General features: G+C 66.0%; 3 protein-coding genes across 4 annotated transcripts; 2 read left to right on the forward strand and 1 right to left on the reverse strand.

Annotated features, from left to right (window-relative positions):
• The first annotated feature begins 17 nt into the window (after positions 1-17).
• Positions 18-7886, forward strand: GAS8 (growth arrest specific 8). Of its 2 annotated transcripts, none has more exons than XM_059481468.1 (11): positions 18-442; positions 874-954; positions 2535-2732; positions 2904-3110; positions 3411-3465; positions 3865-4070; positions 4306-4473; positions 4768-4854; positions 5956-6165; positions 7210-7275; positions 7519-7886. In XM_059481468.1, the coding sequence occupies exons 1-11, from the start codon at positions 440-442 to the stop codon at positions 7666-7668; spliced, it is 1431 nt and encodes a 476-aa protein (XP_059337451.1). In that variant the 5' UTR covers positions 18-439; the 3' UTR covers positions 7669-7886. The 2 variants fall into 2 exon arrangements, with proteins under 2 accessions (XP_059337451.1, XP_059337452.1); XM_059481469.1 differs by having other exon boundaries at positions 2565-2732.
• Positions 7887-7889: 3 nt separating this feature from the next.
• Positions 7890-10915, reverse strand: LOC132079046 (cadherin-1-like). Its single transcript, XM_059481471.1, has 9 exons — positions 10859-10915; positions 10621-10740; positions 10374-10529; positions 10155-10299; positions 9904-10079; positions 9741-9830; positions 8528-8670; positions 8183-8318; positions 7890-8046 (listed from the first exon to the last, which is right to left on the reverse strand). The coding sequence occupies exons 1-9, from the start codon at positions 10901-10903 to the stop codon at positions 7957-7959; spliced, it is 1101 nt and encodes a 366-aa protein (XP_059337454.1). The 5' UTR covers positions 10904-10915; the 3' UTR covers positions 7890-7956.
• Positions 10916-11989: 1074 nt separating this feature from the next.
• On the forward strand, positions 11990-17931 carry LOC132078978 (B-cadherin-like). Its single transcript, XM_059481368.1, has 15 exons — positions 11990-12208; positions 13875-14053; positions 14127-14237; positions 14319-14474; positions 14637-14781; positions 14894-15069; positions 15152-15280; positions 15357-15542; positions 15628-15872; positions 15956-16098; positions 16427-16651; positions 16742-16960; positions 17050-17180; positions 17260-17403; positions 17501-17931. The coding sequence occupies exons 1-15, from the start codon at positions 12070-12072 to the stop codon at positions 17711-17713; spliced, it is 2541 nt and encodes an 846-aa protein (XP_059337351.1). The 5' UTR covers positions 11990-12069; the 3' UTR covers positions 17714-17931.
• Positions 17932-18284: the final 353 nt, after the last annotated feature.

Genomic DNA, 18284 nt, shown 5'->3' on the forward strand with positions numbered 1-18284 from the left:
AGAGAGGGCGCGGAGGGGACCGGGAGGAGCGGGGGAGCTCGGGGACCGGGGGTGCAGCGGGGAGCTGCAGCTGTGGGGACAGCCCCGGTACAGCGGTGGGCGCGGGGGTCGGGGAGCCTGGGCCGGGCACAGCGGGACCCCCGGGCTTGTCCCCCCCGTCCTGCCCGAACTCCCCGGTTCCCCCGGTCCCCAAGTTCCCTCACACGGCCCCCCGGCGCCCCCTCCCCGCCCGGTGCCCGCGATGTCCCCCGGTTCTCCCCGGTGTCCCCTCCCGGCCCCCCCCCCCCGGCCCCGCCGCTCCCGCTGGCCCCGCCTCCGTTGCCAGGGCGGAGCGTGGCGTTGCTAGGGGGCGTGTCTCACGCAGTGCCGCTCTCGCGAGATCTCGCCGTCCTCTCGCGGGACCTGCCGTCCGTTGCTCGGAGACGCTGGTGCCGCCGCCATGGTGAGAGCGGGACCGGGCCGGGACCGGCACCGGGAACAGCAGAACCGGGGCCGGGGCAGAACAGCACCGGCTGCTGACGGGTGTCTGGCAGCCGGGGTCTGCGGGCAGGGGAGGGCGGTGGAGCCCCGCGCTCCCATGTCTGCGAGCCCCGTCCTGTTCCGGTCCGCTCCCGGGGAGGGTTCGGGGCCCCCGGCGCCGTGCCCGGCACTGCGGGGACGCTGCTCGGGCGTTATGTCGGGTACAGGCGCCTCGGGGTTCCCCGCGGAGCCGGGCCGGCAGTGGCCGCCCGTGGGTCTGCTCCCGGCTCGGTGCCGCCGCTGTCCCGGTCCCTGCCGTGAGAGCGGGGATGCTCCGGGACCGGCACCGGGGCCCCGAGCAGCGCCGTGTCCTCCTCACCCGTTCACCTGCTGCGCTTGGCTCTCTGTCCCCAGGGACCCAAAAGGAGAGGGAAAAGGGGCAAGGGCCTGGCGGTGGTGGATGGCCTGGACCCGGAGGAAATGACCAAGGAGCAGGTGAGCGGCACCGGGGGAGAACGGGAGGGGACAGCTCGGGGACAGCTCGGGGACCCTGCCCGGGGTCAGCAGCTGCACAGGGCGACAGGGCCAGCAGCCGGGCTGGTGTCACTGGCGCCTGCCTGGGGCTGCTCCTGCTGCCCTGGGGAGGAGCGGCCGCCTCAGCCCTCCCTCTGCTCGCCAGCCCCAGGTTGTGGCACTGCTGAGAATCCTGGGGGCCCTCGGGACAAGAGAGGGGCTGGAGCATGGCCAGGGAAGGGAATGGAGATGGGGAAGGGTCTGGAGCACAGGGAGAGGCTGAGGGAGCTGGGAAGGGGCTCAGCCTGGAGAAAAGGAGGCTCAGGGGGGACCCTGTGGCTCTGCACAGCTCCTGACAGGAGGGGACAGCCACAGGGGTGGCTCTGCTCCAGGGAACAGGGACAGGAGGAGAGGGAACAGCCTCAGTCTGGGCCAGGACAGGTTGAAGTTGGATATTGAGAACATTCCTTCCTGGAAATGGCTGTCCAGCCCTGGCCCAGGCTGCCCAATGCAGAGGTGTAGTCCCCATCCCTGGAGGCATTTAGGACTCATGTGGATGTGGCACTTGGGGACAGGGGTTAGGGCTGGCATTGCCACTGCTGGAGGAACAGTTAAACTTGATTTTAGAGGCTTTTCCAAGCCAAACAGTTCCATGAACCAGAAGTATCCAAGCACCTGAGTGTTGTGACAGGTGGAAGAATTATAAAAGAAAGGCCTCATAAAACAGGCCTGCTCTGTTAAACTGATTGTTAGCCTGCCACTTCTTCTGAGTGCAGCTGGTACTTGGCAAGTTCCCATGCACAAACTCACTTGGAATGAATGGTTTGCTAACATAACAACCTGTTCTTGGGTGAGAAATAAGGGGACCTGCATAAACATTAGCTCTGTTCCATGAGAGTCCACAAAAGAAAATGCAAACAACCTGCACCTCAGCACGTACACACACATCACCTTTTGTCAATAAACAAAGTGGTAAAAAACTGCCTGCCAGCAGATGTTTCACACGAGGTGTGTGAAAACTGTGTAAAATGAGTTATGTGAATAAACACTGGGCCTTTCCTGCATGAAGGAAATGGAGCCTTGCTTGTTTTATTCTGATACCTGGGAATGCTGTTACTGGTGTTACTGTTAACTGGTGTTAGTGTTACCGGTGTCACTCTTACTGGTGTTACTGTTAACTGGTGTTACTGGTGTCACTGTTACTGGTGTTATTCACCGTCACTGGTGTCACTGGATTCACTGTCACTGATGTCACTGGTGTCACTGTTAACTGGTGTCACTGGTGTTATTGTTACTGGTGGTAACTGGTGTCACTGGTGTTATTGTTACTGGTGGTAACTGGTGTCACTGTTACTGGTGTCACTGGACACTGCCAGCCAGAGCCCCATCCTGGGCAATGAGGTTTTGTGTCTCCTTTCCCAGAAGCTGCTGGGTTAGTCAGGACCTCCACAGCCCCACACGGTGACAGCCAGCACATCCTGCGGGTTTGGGACAGGGACTCTCCAAAGGCACCTGTGCCAGGCCTGCCCGCCCCTCACCTGTGCCCTCCCTTGGCCGTGCAGCTGCTGCAGCACATGCTGCGGATGCGGCAGGAGCTGGACCGCGAGCGGCAGGAGCGGAACTCCTTCCAGCTGGAGTGTAACCGCATCCAGGGCTACTGGGAGATCACCCGCCGCGAGCTGGAGGAGAGGAAGGCGGAGCTGCGCGCCCGGGACCGCGAGATGGAGGAGGCGCAGGAGCGGCACCAGCTGGAGATCAAGGTGGGGCTGCGGGGCTCCAGGTGAGCCTGGGGCAGGGGATGCCCCTCCTCCTCCTCCTCCTTGGACCAGAGGAGGAGGAGCTGGGCAGGATGCGATCCAGGAATGTCTCACCAGCATCCCAGTTCCAGGTGTGTCCTGCTGAGCCCTCACCTGTCCCTGGCCTGTCCTTAGGTGTACAAGCAGAAGGTGAAGCACCTTTTGCACGAGCAGCAGGAGAACCTGACGGAGCTGAAGGCAGAGGGAGTTCTGTCCCTGAGGAAGGCCCAGAAGGATCACTGGGAGCAGGAGGAGGAAATGTGGAAGGAGAAGCACTCCTTGAACGCAAGACTGAAGGAGCAGGAGTTGGCCAATGAAGCAGCCATCTCAAAGCTCTGCCTGGTATGTCCTGTGAGGTGCCTCATCCCCAGCATGGGAGCAGGAGTGGGATCTTACCTCCCTGGCTCTCTGTGGGGTGGGGTGAGGTGGGATGGGATTTCTGGTGCAGGAATGGGGAGAAGGGATTCCTGGGTGACCCCTCTCCCACAGTGGGGAGCTCTAAGAGCAGCTGGAGAAACTACAAGCCCCTGTTTGCATCAACATGGGATCAGAATCCTGTCCCAAAGAGCAGGAGGGAGTCCCTGGGGATGGGCTGGCTTGGGATTTGCTTGTTTCATCCAACACGGAGTTTGTTCCTCACAGAAACACGAGGAGGAGATGTCCCGGCTGCGCAGTGACTTCGAGCTGCAGACCAAAGGTGAGGCCACGAGCACATCCCACAGGAGCACGACAGGGAGAGCTGCTCCTGGTTCCCCAGCAGCACCTTGAGCACATGGGGGCAGGTTCTCCCCAGTTCTGGACCTTTTTCCCCTTCCCTCTTCTGGCCATTTTTCCTTCCTGTTTTAGTCAGCTTCCCACCCCAGTTCTGGCTGATCTCCTCCACCCAGGTTCTGGCCAGTTTTCCCCATAAGTTCCAGCTGGTTTTCCTCCCCAGATCAGTCTAGTTTGCCCTCCAGTTCTGGCTGGTTTTTCCCTTCTAATTCCAGCTGGTCCCAACCCACACAGTTTTGGCTGTTTTTTCTCCCTTCCCCATTCTGGTCACTTTTCCTCCCCAGTTTCAGCCAGTTTTTCCCCAGCTCTGACAATTTCCCCCCAGAGATGGAGGCCAAGTACACGAGGAAGATGCAGGCACTGCGGGACGAGCTGGACCTGCGGAGGAAGACAGAGATCCATGAGCTGGAGGAGAGGAAGAACACCCAGATCAGCGAGCTGATAGGGAACCACGAGGGGGCTTTTGGTGCCATCAAGAACTACTACAACGACATCACCGCCAAAAACCTGACCCTCATCAACCTCCTGAAGGTATTGCCCAAAAACCTGACCCTCGTCAACCTCCTGAAGGTATTCCCTGTCCCTGTGCCACCCCTGCACCCAGGGACTGCCCCTGCCAGGGTGTCAGCTGGGTCTGGCACTTCCCAGGTGTCACTGTGGGTGCTGCTGGTGGCCTGTACATGAGTGGGGAGGGTGTCCTGAGGGTGTGGGGCACTCTGAGGGGCTGGGCAGTCCCCCGAGCCAGTACTTGTGTTCCCAAGAACAGGAGCAGGTGGAAGAGCTGAAGAAGAAGCAGGCTGTGCTGGAAAAGGAGAAGGCAGATGTGCTGCGTGAGAACAAGGGGCTGGCAGAGCCGCTGCACGAGGCCCAGGAGCAGGTGGCTGAGCTGCAGAGGAAGCTGGTTAACTATTACAGGGACAAGGAGGCCCTGGTGGTGAGTGCCCAGCCCTGTCCTTCCATGGGCTTGTTCCTGGAGGGAAAACACTGAGCTCTGCCACTTGGTGTGCTGTGATTGCTGGGCAAAGCAAGTCCTGTTCTGCTTGCTGTGTATTTGTGGGATCTCAGATGGGGATCCAAAGAGAGACTGGGAGGGAGAGCAGCCCCACTGCAGGGATTGGTGTGCCTGCTGCCTGGTTTTCTCTCTGCTGCTCACTCTCCCTTCCCAGAACACATCTCCAACACTTCTCAGATAATCCTGTGCTCTTTAATCCTCCTTTCCCATTCACAGAACTCCAAAGCCCATCTGAAAGTCGCTCAGAAGGAGCTGAAGGACCTTCAGTGGGAACACGAGGTGCTGGAGCAGCGGTTCAGTCAGGTGAGACGTGCAGGCAGGGCTGGGCATCCCATCCCCTCCCCAAACCTTCTGCAAACCCTCAGCTGAGGATTTGAGGGCGTGGGGCTCAGCAGAGGCTCTGCTTAGCCCAGGGCTTTGCAAAGCTAATCCTGAGTCGGCTGATAACCGCTGCTCCCAGCAAAGCTGCTCCCAGCTCCAGCCTCTCCCACGGTCAGCAGACAGGCCTGGCCTTGTCCTTTGCTGAGCAGTCATGCACGCTCCAGCAGGGCCCCAGGCTGCTGGGCTGCGTGGGGCAGAGCTGCATGGGGGCATTGCCACGGGCCCCTCCTCCTGCCGGGCTTCCAGGATTGTTCCCTCCCGTTCTGGGGTGCTGGGGAGCAGCCCTGCAGAGCGAGTGCTCCCCCCCACTAACCCAGATAAATCTTATGAGGCAGGAGAGAGTTCATTTGCAATTCGTAGAAATCCCCAGGAATATGAACATTGATCCGAGGCCTCATTAACAATCCATCATTAAGACAGCGCCAGATTCAGAGCGTTCAGAAATAGGCTTTGGAGGAGAGGCTGTGTCCTAATTAGGACACTTATTAACTAGCTGTGAGCCAGGGACTGCTGCCAGCTGTGGGGATGAGAGGAGAGACCCCCGTGTGCCAGGGGCCCTGGCTGGGGTCTGAATGAGTGCTGCAGGGAGCCTGCTGGGGCATTCCGTGCCTGCAGGGGAGGGGAGGGGGAGGAGGAGGAGGAGGGAGAAGCACAGGTGCTGCACCACGGAGGGAGGGAGAGAGGGAGGGAAGAGGGGAGGGGGGGAGGCTGTGCTGCAGCACCTGCCTTCCCTGTGGGCTGCAGGTGCCGTGGGGAATGGCTGGGCTGAGCTGCTGGACCAGTTTCCTGCTGTGTTTGTGCTCCACTCCATTGTGCAGACCCCAGCCAGCCTCGTATAGACCCCCGTGTCCCCCAGGGTCCTGAGGGAGCTGTGACACTGTGCTGCGAGGGTGCTGTGACACTGTGCTGCTGCCCCCGGGGTCCTGAGGGAGCTGTGACACTGTGCTGCGAGGGTGCTGTGACACTGTGCTGTGCCCCCGGGGTCCTGAGGGAGCTGTGACACTGTGCTGCCCCCCGGAGCAGGTCCAGTCGGAGCGGGACGACCTCTACCAGAACTTCACCAGAGCCATTAACGAGGTGCAGCAAAAAACGGGCTACAAGAACCTGCTCCTGGAGCACAAGCTGCACAGCCTCCTCTCCCTCCTGGAGCAGAAGGAGGTGGAGCTCAGCGAGATCCTTGCAGCCGCCGACCTCGACCCCAGCGCTCTCTCCTTGGTCTCGCACAAGCTGGAGGTACTGGGGCCCAGCGAGGGCTGCATTTGGGGGGCAGAGCCCACTGTGGGGTGCCTGCTGCCCCTGGAAAGCACCAGTGCCCATCCTGCATGGGTGGCTGTAAGTGGCACGTCACTTGTCACTCGCTGCCAGCACTCCCAGGCCACGTGTGGTGCCCGGGGCACTGGGCTCTGCCTCGAGAGCAGAGCGTGTGGGTGGTGGAGTTTGGCACTGCTCTGTCCCTCAGCTGGGGCCTGTCTGGAGGAGCATGGCCGCAGGCTCCGTGGCACTGCTGGCACCCTGTGCTGCCACACAGCCAGCCGACTGCCAGCGGGTCCGGTGGCACCCAGGGGCTCTGTGCTGGGGGGGCTGCACCTGCTGAGCCTCGCCTGGCCATGGGGACGGTGCAGACAGGATCCCGGGGCTCTGCGGTGCCTGCCGCGCTAAAAATACCTCTGCAGACAGCCCGGAGACCCACATTCCTGCAGCCTGCCGCAGCTGGAGCCGGCAGCAGCGCTGTGCGGGCTGGGCAGACACAGGGAACGAGGGCTCCACCACCTGGTGCCCTCCTGCGTGTCCCCAGCCAGGTCCCCGCGGCAGGGGGAGTCGGGGAGGCTCCGGGATGCTCTGGCATGCATACCAGGCCTATGGCACAGGCAGCGGATGTGTCACCTCCCAGCATGTGGGACAAAACACATTCCTGGGATGGCGTCGGGCTCTCCTGCAGCTGCCGGGGTCCCTGAATTCCTCCTCTCAGCTGCCTGGGGCAGCCTGGCTCCCTGTAATTCCGGGGGTGCCGCCGTGGCAGCAGGGAGGTGCTGCTGGAGCAGAGCAGGTGCTGCCAGCGCTCCCCGTGACAGCGATGGCTGTGGTGCTCGTCCAGAGCTGCTGTCCCTGCCCGGGGCTGGCTGTCCCTGGCAGTGCCACTCAGAGGGGGCAGGGTGGTGGCCAGCTGCCAGGCCGGGCTGCCTCGTGTGCTCTGCCACGCCGCGGCCACCAGGGCACGGCCAGAGCGTCCCCAGGGCTGGGCAGAGCAGCCTCATGCCAACCTCCCCTTCCTTGCAGGACGTGCTCAATTCCAAGAATGCCACCATCCAGGACCTGCAGATCCAGCTGGCCAGAGTCTGCAAGGTAAGGGCAGGGAGGAGTCCTGGGGAGGTTTAAGAGCCCTGTGGATGGGGCACTTGGGGACGTGGGTTAGTGCTGGCCTGGGCACTGCTGGGGGAGCAGTTGGACTCGGTGATCTTAGAGGCATTTCCAACCCAAACGATTCTGTGATTCCATGGCTTTGGCTTGGGGGTTGGCAATGAGGCTGGGGCTGCAGGGAGCTCTGCTCTGCTGGCAGAGGGGCTGACAGGGACCCTTTCCTGGCAGGCACACAACGACATGCTGCAGACCTTCGAGGCAAAGCTGACAGCCTTTGGCATCCCCCTGGACAACCTGGGTTTCCAGCCACTGTCCTTCCCCCTCCCGGGGCAGGAACTGGGGAAGGGCCCTGCTGGACTCGTTTCAGTGCCCACCTGATGCTGGCAGCACTGAGGGTCCCACTGGCACACTGGCAGTGGGGCTGTGCCCTTTTCCTGCTGCATGTCTTTAAACAGACCCCAGTGAGCATCTTCAGGAACCTCTCCTGCCAAGGGGGACCACAGCTGGAGGGCTGCAGGCATCCCACCCACCCCACCATGCTGCCCCTGGGGCTAACTCTGTTCCCACAAAAGTGGAAGGTGATGTTTTGAGACAAACGGTGCTGTTTGGAGTTTTTAATGGCCTTGTGGCATCATTCCTGCGTCCCCAGGGGAAGGCTGTGCCCCTCTAGCTGCCCCTGTAGGTTGTGTAGGAGTAGGGGCTGATCAGCAGTGGGACGTGGAGCTTCTGTGCCGGGTCAGTGATGATGAAAACGACCTGAGGGAGGGAGAGTGAGGAGACAGCAGTGGGAATCCCCCTCCTAGAGTGAGGCCCAGGGGAGTGCAGCCCCTTGGGCCTGGCCCAGCCCTCAGACATGCTGTGTCACCTGTCCCAGTCTCCCCTCTCTCCATACCTCCACGAAGGGGTAGAAGCTGGTGTGCCCCAGTCCCTGCCAGTACTCAGCTGTCGCAAAGTGCAGCTTGTAGGTGCCAGCCTTGGCCTGTCCCTGTGCCAGGAAGGGCTGGCAGCGCCCATCTGCATCCGTGTGCCTGAAACCAGACCAAGGCAGTCCTGCTGTACCCCAAAACACAGCCCTGCCCCACCCCAGAACCTGGCCATACCCCCAAGCGCCAGCCCTGCCACCAGCAAACAAACCCCAGGTGAAGGCTGGGCAGCCAGTTGTGCCAGGAGCCTTTGGCCAAGCTCACAGAGCATGGCAGCAGTGTCCCTGCCCCACAGGTGCCACCAGCCCTCGTACCTGTGTGCCAGCTCCATCCACTGCAGCCCTGGCTCCTGCAGCTGGGCCAGGCGGACGCCAAGGCCGGCTGCCGGCAGCCCCGTGGCCGTGTTCAGCACGTGGGTGGTCAGGGTGCCCTTTCCCACCTCAGACATGCTGTCAGCCTGTGGCAGAGAGGGGAGAGCAGGGCTGGGACCTGTCCTGGCAGCACCATCTGCCTTCTCGTGCTGCAGCCAAGCCCCTGCACTTCACTCTTCCCCGGAGCTGGGATATGGAGTCCCACGTCCTTCCCACGCCAGGGTGCTCAGCCCCAGGCACCTTGTGCGTGCCAGCTGGTTCCCACCAGGATGCAGGGCTCTGGGCTCATGGCAGCACTGTGCCTCCTGCTCACCTGCCTGTCTGGTGGGGCTCAGCACAGCACAGCAGCCAGCCTGGACCCGAGGAGGAAGCAGCCCTGTCCCAGCAGCCCCATCCCTGCCCACGGTGTCACGTGCGGGCGGACATTGACCCTGCCCAGCTCTCTGGAGCTGCCCGGTGCCAAGGTCAGCACTGCTGGGGGCAGCCAGGCCCCTTCTTCCCCTGCAGCTCCCAGGCTGGGGTGGGAGCACAGTTTGGGGCTGCGCCCCTGCAGCCAGCAGGACCAGACAGCCTCTCTGGAGCCGGACCAGCTCCCCCTGCCAGCCCAGCAACGGCTGACGAGGGGGTGCTGCAGAGTTGCCCTGGCGAGCTTACCTGGCTCTCCTGTGTCCCCCTCATGGGCCAGGGACCTGTGGCCGGTGCCCCCACACAAAACGCCATCCCTGGCCTCCCTTCCTGGCGCCACGGCCTCTCCCGGTGGAGCTGGCGTGGCTGGATGCCGCTATCCTGGCACGGGGCTCCCGCAGAACCGGGTGCTCCTCCCCGGCTGGGCTGAGCCGGCACGGGCGGCTTCCCAGGAGCGCCGCTGGCACCCACGCTCCGGCAGGCTGGGGCCCTGGGGTGAGCGGCCCAGAGCCTGGTGGGAGGCTGGGGCACCGGGCCGGGAGGAGCCACAGCCCGGCTGCCCTCCCAATCTCGCCTCCCACCACGGAAAGCACCTGGAGCGCATTGCTGCTGCCACAGCCGGGCACGTGGGGCTGTCAGGGGCCAGCACCGGCCTCAGCACAGCCTGGCCCTGCCCTCTGCCCTGGCCTCAGCCCGGCCTGGCCCTGCCCTCTGCACCACCAGGGCACCGGGGCCAGACCCAGCCTCTCACCTGCACCCTGATGCGGGCGGTGGCCGTGGCTCGCAGCCCGAATCCCTCCTGGTCAACAGCCTGGATCTCCAGGGTGTATTCAGGGACCACCTGTGGCAAGAGGCTGTGTCACCCACAAGTGCAGGGTGAGCTGCCGAGGGTGGGGGCTGAGTCCGGGGCTTACCTCTGCCACCAGCCCCGGCACGGCCACAGAGAGCAGCCCAGAGTGGCTGTTGATGGTGAACATCCCGGGCTGGGGCTTGTCCGGCACCTGGCTCAGGATGGAATAGCTCACAACGCCATTGCTGGAGCTCACGGCGTCGTCTGCGTCGGTGGCCAGCACCCTCAGCACCGATGTGCCTGGAGCAGGTGGTTATTGCTGACCTGTCACACTCCCCTCCCGTGCTGCCTGCCAGGGGCTGGCAGTGCTCCCACCTGGCTCAGCTCCCTCCTGCACAGAACCGTGGAAAACTGCCTGGGTGAAGACGGGCCGGTTGTCGTTCTGGTCAGTGACGGTGATGATGATCTCCATGGGGTCTTCCACGGGCTGCCCGTTGGCCGACACGGCGTGGGAGAAGAGCTGCAAGGGCACAGTCAGTGTGTGTGCAGTGCCCATGACTGTCCCTGTCCCGCCACAGGTGTCCCCTCACTCACCTGGTATTTGTCCTTCTCCTCGCGGTCCAGGGGTTTTGTCACCTCCAGCCACCCCGTCTCCCGCTCGATGATGAACACACCCACGGGGATGGTGTCCGCCCCCTGCCCCGTGATGCTGTAGAAAACCTTGGTCTCCTTGTCCTTGTTGGATTTGATCTGGCAGCGAGGCAGGAGGAGGAGGGTGAGCCGTGTCCCAGTGCCCCAGGGATCCCTGTGGGCCCTGCCCGGTGCCCACGGGCACACCCACCTGCACCAGCTTCTTGGGGAAGGGCCCCCGCTCGTTCTCGGGGCAGTAGATGGGGGGGATGATCCAGTCTCTCTTGTGCCGCCGGAGGCCGTGTCCGTGCCCCGGGAAGGTCAGCACGTCCTGTGGGATGGACAGAGACGCTGCAGGGCTCGGTGACACGGCTCGGTGACACGGCTCTGCCCCGAACCCGCCGGGGCACGGCCATGCAGCACCCCCGGCCCCACCGCGAGGGTCCCACCAGCAGGAGGAGGAGGAGGAGGAGGCTGAAGCTGCCGGGTGCCATGGCTGCAGCTGCACTGGCGGCTCCCCCAGGTGCCTGCTGGGAGCCCTCCCTGTTGCGTCAGTGACCTTGGCCAGGAGGGCTGAACGGGCTCTGCGGAGCTGCCAGCCCGGGGGGGTCTGGGGGCGCCCTACGGGGGACCCAGCACAGCAGATGCTGCTCCGGCTGGGGGGACGATGGGGTCCAGGAGCCCCCCGGGGCTGTCCCTCGGTGGGAACCCCCAGTGCAGTGGAGCTGGGGGCACACACGGCCCCCCCCCCCCGGGAGTTCCAGCGCACCCACGGGCGGCAAACGGGGAGGAGGCACCCGGGGGTGGCACGGGGGAACGGGGAGGGGGCTGTTCCTGCGGGGCGGTGCTGGGAGGTGCCACGGGAACAGCGGGAGGGACGGACGGCGGCACCGCGAGGGTGCCTGGGGATACCGGGATGCCCGAGCGTGCCCACCGGGCTGCCCTGAGGGGCACCGGGGCCACTGGGGGGCGGCACGGAGAGAGCGGGGGTGCCCGGCGGGGAGCGGGCGGTGCCCGAGCATTGCCAGGCCCTACCGGGGAGTGCCAGGGGGCTCCAAGGCGATGCCGATGGGTGCAGACCGGGAGGTGCCCGCAGGGTAACGGGGCGACCGGGGAGGTATCGCGGATTGCCGAGAGTTGCCAGGGCGTGCCAAGAGGCTGCCAGGCGGTGCCCTAGGGCTCCCGGGAGGGATTGCGGATTGCCAGGAGCATTTCGGAGGGATGCCGGTGTGCCCGGAGGGCATGGAAGGTTCCAGCACCGGTCGGTGCCCGAGGGGTACCGGGCTGTGCCTGGATTTTTACCGGGAGGTAACGTGGGGTGCTGGGATTGCCGTGGGGCTGCAGGGGAATACCGGGGGTGCCCGGTGGTATCGGGCTGTTGTGTCGGGGGCTGCCGGAGCTTTCCAGAGGAGCGCCGCGGTGTAACGGGGATTGCCGGGGGTGTTGTAGGGGGTGAGCCCCCGGTAGGAGGGTCCCGGGGTAACGGAGGGGTCCGGGCCATTGCCGGGGGATGCCTGGGGCGCGCTGGGGCCGCTCTCCGGGGCGGGGCGGTACCTGCGCGGCCGCCGCCTCACCTGGGGCGTTGCGGGGCGGGACGGGGCGGGACGCGGCGGGCGGCGACCGGAGCGGCGGCGGCGGCGGCGGCAGCAACGGACGGGCCATGCGGGGGCCGCGCTCCGGGCTCTGCCCGCTCTCCATCTTCATCCTCCTCCTCTCCCCGCTCCTGCCCGCGGCCGCCCTGTTCCCGGCCCCGCCGTGCGCCCTCCCGGGGCTGCGCCGCGGGCCGCTCCCCGCCGCAGGTAACTCGCACCGTCGGGGCGCGGGCACCGGGACCCCCGGAACACCGCGGGGACCGGCTGGGGCCGCCATCGGGACCGGAACGGGGCTCCGAGCCCCGGGGGGGCGGCAGGGCCTCCCTCACTGCCGGGATCGGGATCGCTTTGCCTCCGGCGGTGGGGCCGCTGCTTTTCGGGAGGACCTCGCGGTGCTGTGGGGCTGGCGGGGTCCCCGGGTGAGGGGCTCGGCCGTGGGGCTGGCTGTGTCCCTGTGCTCTAGGGCTGTGCCTCCCCGGGTGAGGGGCTCGGCCGTGGGGCTGGCTGTGCCCCGCGGGGCTGGCGGTGCCCGTCTGCTCTCCCTGGGCCGGAGGCGGCTGATGCCAGCGCCTTTGGCCCAGCCGTGGGCACCCGCTGCGGGCAGGGCTGGGTCCCCGCAGGGTGGGCGGCCGGCGCCGGGCTGGCAATGGGGCTGGGAGCCCCAGGGCCCCCCTTCTCTGGCCGGCCCGAGGCCGGGCAGGGTCTCGCTGCCGCCAGCGCTTGGCTCCGTGCCGGGGCTGGGCCCGGGCCCGGTGCCCTCCTCGCTCGGCGGCTCCCGGGGGATTGGGGCTGCCCGGGAACGCGGCCGGAGCCAGCGCTCCTCTAATGGCCGCGGGAGCGCTAAAAGCTCTCCTTGGCGGTAAGTGCCAGGGAGGGGCCTCGACCTCTGTCTGCTGTGGACACCACATCCCGTTTCGCATCCCTTTTCCATCAGCTCAGCCTGCCAGGACTGGCGGTGGGCGCTGCCAGGCCCCTGCTGTGGGCACGGGCGGGGATCTGCCCACGCCACTGCGACCCCCCCTCGGTGGGCAGCTCACGGCCCCGGCAGTGACCGTGCGGCTCCGCCTCGGCACCCAGCGGGCTCGGTGCCCTGAGGGACCCCCGAGGACAGCGCGGGGTGCCCCCTGTGCCGCCCGCCCTTCGGAGGGCACAGCAATCCGAGCCACAGCTGGGGAGCGGGGCTGGGGGCTCCCCATGACAGGGGCTGGGGGCTTCCCCGGGCTCCCCGTGTCCCGCTTGCCGGGTGGCTGATGCCCCTCCGGCCCCATTAAAGTCCCTTATCGCGGCCATCGCGACTGGGAGGGGCCCCGGTGCTGCCCTCGGGGCACGGTTGCTGCTCCCCGCACGGCCCCACCGCCGCCCCCGGGCTCGGTCCCTCCGGTGTGCAGCAGCCGTGGGGCACCGCTCCCCCATTCTGCCCCATCCCACGCCTCCCGCAGCCCCCCCGGCCCCGCCCGGAGCTGGCTCAGCCCCGCTAATCCCCTAATCCTTGCCCGGGGGGTGCGGAGCCGGGGCCGCGTCCAGCACGAGGGACGCAGCGTGGGAGGCGGGGAGGGACATTCAGTGGCCACGGGGGGTTGGGAGCCCCGAGGGGGTGACACACCGGGAGGGGGCTGGGGCAGGGCTCTGCCCGCCCAGGAATTTCCCATCGTCTGTGAAACAAAGCCGAAACTTCCACCGAAACTTCCACTGCGCTCCCGTTCGGCGCTCGGCGTTCCTGCCCCGCTCCCGGTGCCCTCTCCGCCCCTTCCACCGCCCCCTGCCCCACTCCGCCCCGGGTCTGCGGGGGATTGCGGGCTCCTGGCGCTGTGGTTGCGGCTCCGGGGTGTCGGGGACCGGTTCCCCCCATCCCCCTGACCCCTCACCCTCGCAGGGCGCTCCGGAGGCTGCGCGGGGCCGAACGGCGCGGAGGAGCCCGATGTCGGGGAGCGGGAGGACGGGGGCCCCGTGCGGCTGCCGGGGGTGGGCAGGGCGCTCGCCGTGCCCCCCCGGGATGCCGCTGGCCAGCCAGAGCCTGTCCCGGTTCCCGCAGAGAGCGGGCGCTCCCCCCAGGTAACCCGGCACCGCCTATCCCCCACCCCTGCTGCCCCCGCCGGCCGTGCCCTCACTCACCCCCGCCCCGCAGGAGCTGCCCAGGGCTCGAGCTGCTCTCAGGAGGCAGAAGAGGGACTGGGTGATCCCCCCCATCAAGGTTCCTGAGAATGAGAGGGGCCCCTTCCCCAAAAAGCTGGTTCAGGTACGACACTAGTCGGTCTGGGCAGGGGAGCTGGGTGCTGGGGGATGCTGAGCCCGTCCCTTGCTCTGCGCCTCCTCCCAGATCAAATCCAACCGGGACAGAGACACCAAGATCTTCTACAGCATCACAGGGCAGGGAGCAGATGCCCCCCCCGAGGGCATCTTCACCATTGAGAAGGAGTCGGGCTGGATGAAGGTGACGCAGCCGCTGGACCGCGAGCACATCGACAAGTACCACGTAGGTCCCTCCTGCCTGGGGACACCAGGGGGATGTTGGGGTGCTCTGCCAGGGCCCCCACTCACACCAGGGGGATGTTGGGGTGCTCTGCCAGGGCCCCACTCACACCAGGGGGATGTTGGGGTGCTCTGCCAGGGCCCCCACTCACACCCCACCCTGCAGCTCTTCTCCCACGCCGTGTCTGAGAACGGGAAGCCAGTGGAGGAGCCGATGGAGATCATTGTGACAGTGACAGACCAGAATGACAACAAGCCCCAGTTCACACAGGAGGTGTTCAGGGGCTCTGTGCCAGAGGGAGCTCTGCCAGGTAGGACCCCGTGCCTTGGGGAAGCTCTGCATTGCACCAGCCATGTTCCTGGGGCGCAGCCCCGGCACCGTGCCCCCCAACATCCCCCTCACCTGCACTTCCACACCCGCAGGCACCTCCATCATGCAGGTGACAGCCACGGACGCGGACGACGCAGCGGAGACCTACAATGGTGTCATCGCCTACTCCATCCTCAGCCAGGAGCCGCGGGAGCCCCATCCCCAAATGTTCACTGTCAACCGGGCCACGGGCACCCTCAGCGTCATTGCCAGCGGCCTGGACCGGGAGGTGGGCTCTGCAGCACCGGGGGCAGGGTCCCAGCCCGGGCAGGGGCTGACACGGTGTCTGTCTGTCTGTCTGTCCACCGCAGCGCGTGCGGGAGTACACGCTGACCGTGCAGGCGGCTGACCTGGATGGGGAGGGACTGACCACCACAGCGCTGGCCATCATCGAGATCGCTGATGTCAATGACAACGCCCCCGAGTTCGACCCCAGAACGGTAACGTGGGCCCCTCCGCTGGCTGTGAGCCCCGGTGCCCGCCGGGCCGCGGCGCTGACGGTGCCCTGACCCGCAGTACGAGGCGGCCGTGCCGGAGAACGTGGCCGGGCGGGAGGTGGCCAGGCTGGCTGTCACCGACCTGGACGAGCCCGGCACGCCGGCCTGGCGAGCCGTCTACTCCATCCTGCGCGGCAACGACGGCGGAGCCTTTGCCATCAGCACCGACCCTGCCACCAACGAGGGCGTCCTGCGCACCGCCCAGGTCTGTGTCACCCCTGCCACCCCAGTGCTGCCAGGTGGAGTCCTGCCCGTCCCGCTCTCACTGCCCGTGTCTCCCCCTCTCCCAGGGTCTGGACTATGAGGCCAAGCAGCAGTTTGTGCTCCACGTGGCAGTGGCCAATGAGGTCCCCTTCGTTGTGAAGCTGCCCATGGCCACTGCCACGGTGACAGTCACTGTGGAGGATGTCAACGAGGCCCCGGTGTTCGTGCCGCCGGTGCAGCTGGCCACGGTGTCAGAGGATGTGCCCCCGGGGCAGACCCTCACGGCCTGCACGGCCCAGGACCCCGACAAGGCGCAGGGCCAGAGGATCAAGTGAGCGGGGACAGGGTTGGAGTGGAGCTTTGGGGGGGTCTCTGCTGCCCCTTGCCGCAGCTCCAGCTCCCCTGTGCCCCCAGGTACCTGGTGGGGCACGACCCGGCGGGCTGGCTGGCCGTGCACCCTGAGAACGGCCTGGTGACCGCGCGGGACCAGCTGGACCGCGAGTCCCCCTTCGTCAAGAACAGCACCTACATGGCCGTGCTGCTGGCCGTGGATGATGGTGAGGGACGTGAAAGGGCCCTTGTTCCCCCTCCCGCGTGAGGGGCACGTGCTGCCATCACCAGGAAACACATCCCAGCTCCAGCATGGAGCCCTGCTGGGGCTGCATGGCCCCACCCCTGCCCGGGGCACCCCAGGCCCCTGAGGATCCTGGGTTTGGGACTGCCCCCTCCAGCATCACTCCTCACTCTTCCACCCTTGCCCAGAGAGTCTCTGTCCCTGGGAAAGTCTTGGCTTTGAGGCTCCCCCTGTCCCCATCCTGCTCAGTCACCCATGTCCCCATGAGGGTCCCGGGTTTGGGGTCCCCCCTCCAGAACTGTTTCCCCCAGGCTCACCGCCGGCCACGGGCACGGGCACGCTGCTCCTCACCCTGCTGGATGTGAACGACAACGGCCCCGAGGCCGAGCCACGGGACATCACCGTGTGCCAGCGCAGCCCCCAGCCCCAGCTCCTCACCGTCACCGACCGGGACCTGCCCCCCAACACCGGCCCCTTCCGCGCCGAGCTCACCCACGGCTCGGGGGACAGCTGGGCTGTGGAGGTGGGGGACACAGGTACTGCAGGGGGCTGAACGTCACGTGGGGGCTCCTCGTGCCACGGCTGCGTTCCTGGTGCATCGTCCCTGAGCCCCCAATCTCACGTAGGTGACACAGTGACGCTGCGGCTGGTGGCACCGCTGGAGCCCGACACCTACAGCGTGTACCTGCGGCTGCTGGACCAGCCGGGCAGAGCCCAAGTGACCATTGTCACCGCACGGGTCTGCGCCTGCGAGGGGCAGGCTCAGGGCTGTCCCCAGAGGTCCCAGCCTGTCACCGCCCTGCCCTTCGTCCTCGCCGCCCTGGGCACGCTGCTGGCCCTGCTGCGTGAGTGGGGCTCCTGGGGCTGTGGGGACAGCCCGGCTCTGGGCACAGCGGGGCACACACGTCCCTGCTGATGGCACTCTTCCCCCCAGTCATCCTGCTCCTGCTGCTGCTCTTCGTGAGGAGGAGGAAGGTGACGAAGGAGCCGCTGCTGCTGCCCGAAGATGACACAAGGGACAACATCTTTTACTATGGGGAGGAGGGTGGCGGCGAGGAGGACCAGGTGGGTGTGGGGGTCAGGGGCCTGGTGACAGCGTGGGCTGTCTCACTCTGCCCCTCTCCATGTGTGTGTGTGTCCCCAGAACTACGACCTGCGGCAGCTGCACCGGGGGCTGGACGCGCGGCCCGAGGTGATCCGCAATGACGTGGCCCCCACCCTCCTGCCGGCCCCCCAGTACCGGCCCCGCCCCGCCAACCCCGACGAGATCGGCAACTTCATCGACGAGGTGAGTGCTGAGAGCCCGGAGCTGACACGTCCCTGCCACACGTCCCTGCCACCCAGGGGCTCAGGGGACGCGGGCGCTGACCCCTGTGTCCCCCCAGAACCTGAAGGCGGCCGACACGGACCCCACGGCCCCCCCCTACGACTCGCTGCTGGTGTTCGACTACGAGGGCAGCGGCTCGGAGGCCACCTCGCTCAGCTCCCTCAACTCCTCCGCCTCCGACGGCGACCAGGACTACGACTACCTCAACGACTGGGGCGGCCGCTTCCGCAAGCTGGCCGAGCTCTACGGCGGCGGCGAGGAGGACGAGTAGGGACCCCCAGCCCGCTGCTGTCCCTGCCTTATTGCTGCTTTTGTGCCTTGGGGGTTCCCCCTGCCGTGCCCCCCACCCCAGCGCAGCCCCCTCACCTCCTCGCCTGCGTTTTTGTGGTTATTATCTATTTTTTAAGGTATGGAATGATGGCGTGTCATGCTGCGGACAAGGGGATGGGAGCCGGGTCAGTTTTAATAAAGGATTTGGTTTTTTTAGACTTTCCAGGCTCTGTGTCACTTTGTGCCCTGGAGATTGGTGCTGCCCCCAGCCCTGCAGTGACCCCTCTCTCCAGCCCTGTCCCCCCTTGCTCACTGCAATGTGGAACCTGTGGCACAGCTGCAGTGTCACCCATGCAAGGGCAGTGCCCATGCCCCACAAAGGGTGCTGGTGGGCACGGGCAGGGCACTGACCACAAGTCTGTCCTTCACGGGAGTGACACTGGTGGCATTGGGCATTCCTGGTGCTAAATCTCTCCTGTCCTGGGCAGCCAGAGCCCTGCTGCCAACCCAACCCCTTGAGATGCCCATGGGTGCTGGCATGGGTGGGTAGAGCAGCCTCTGCCCCTGGCAGG

The sequence above is a fragment of the Ammospiza nelsoni genome, chromosome 13, assembly GCF_027579445.1.
Source record: "Ammospiza nelsoni isolate bAmmNel1 chromosome 13, bAmmNel1.pri, whole genome shotgun sequence".
Classification (NCBI taxonomy): domain Eukaryota; kingdom Metazoa; phylum Chordata; class Aves; order Passeriformes; family Passerellidae; genus Ammospiza; species Ammospiza nelsoni.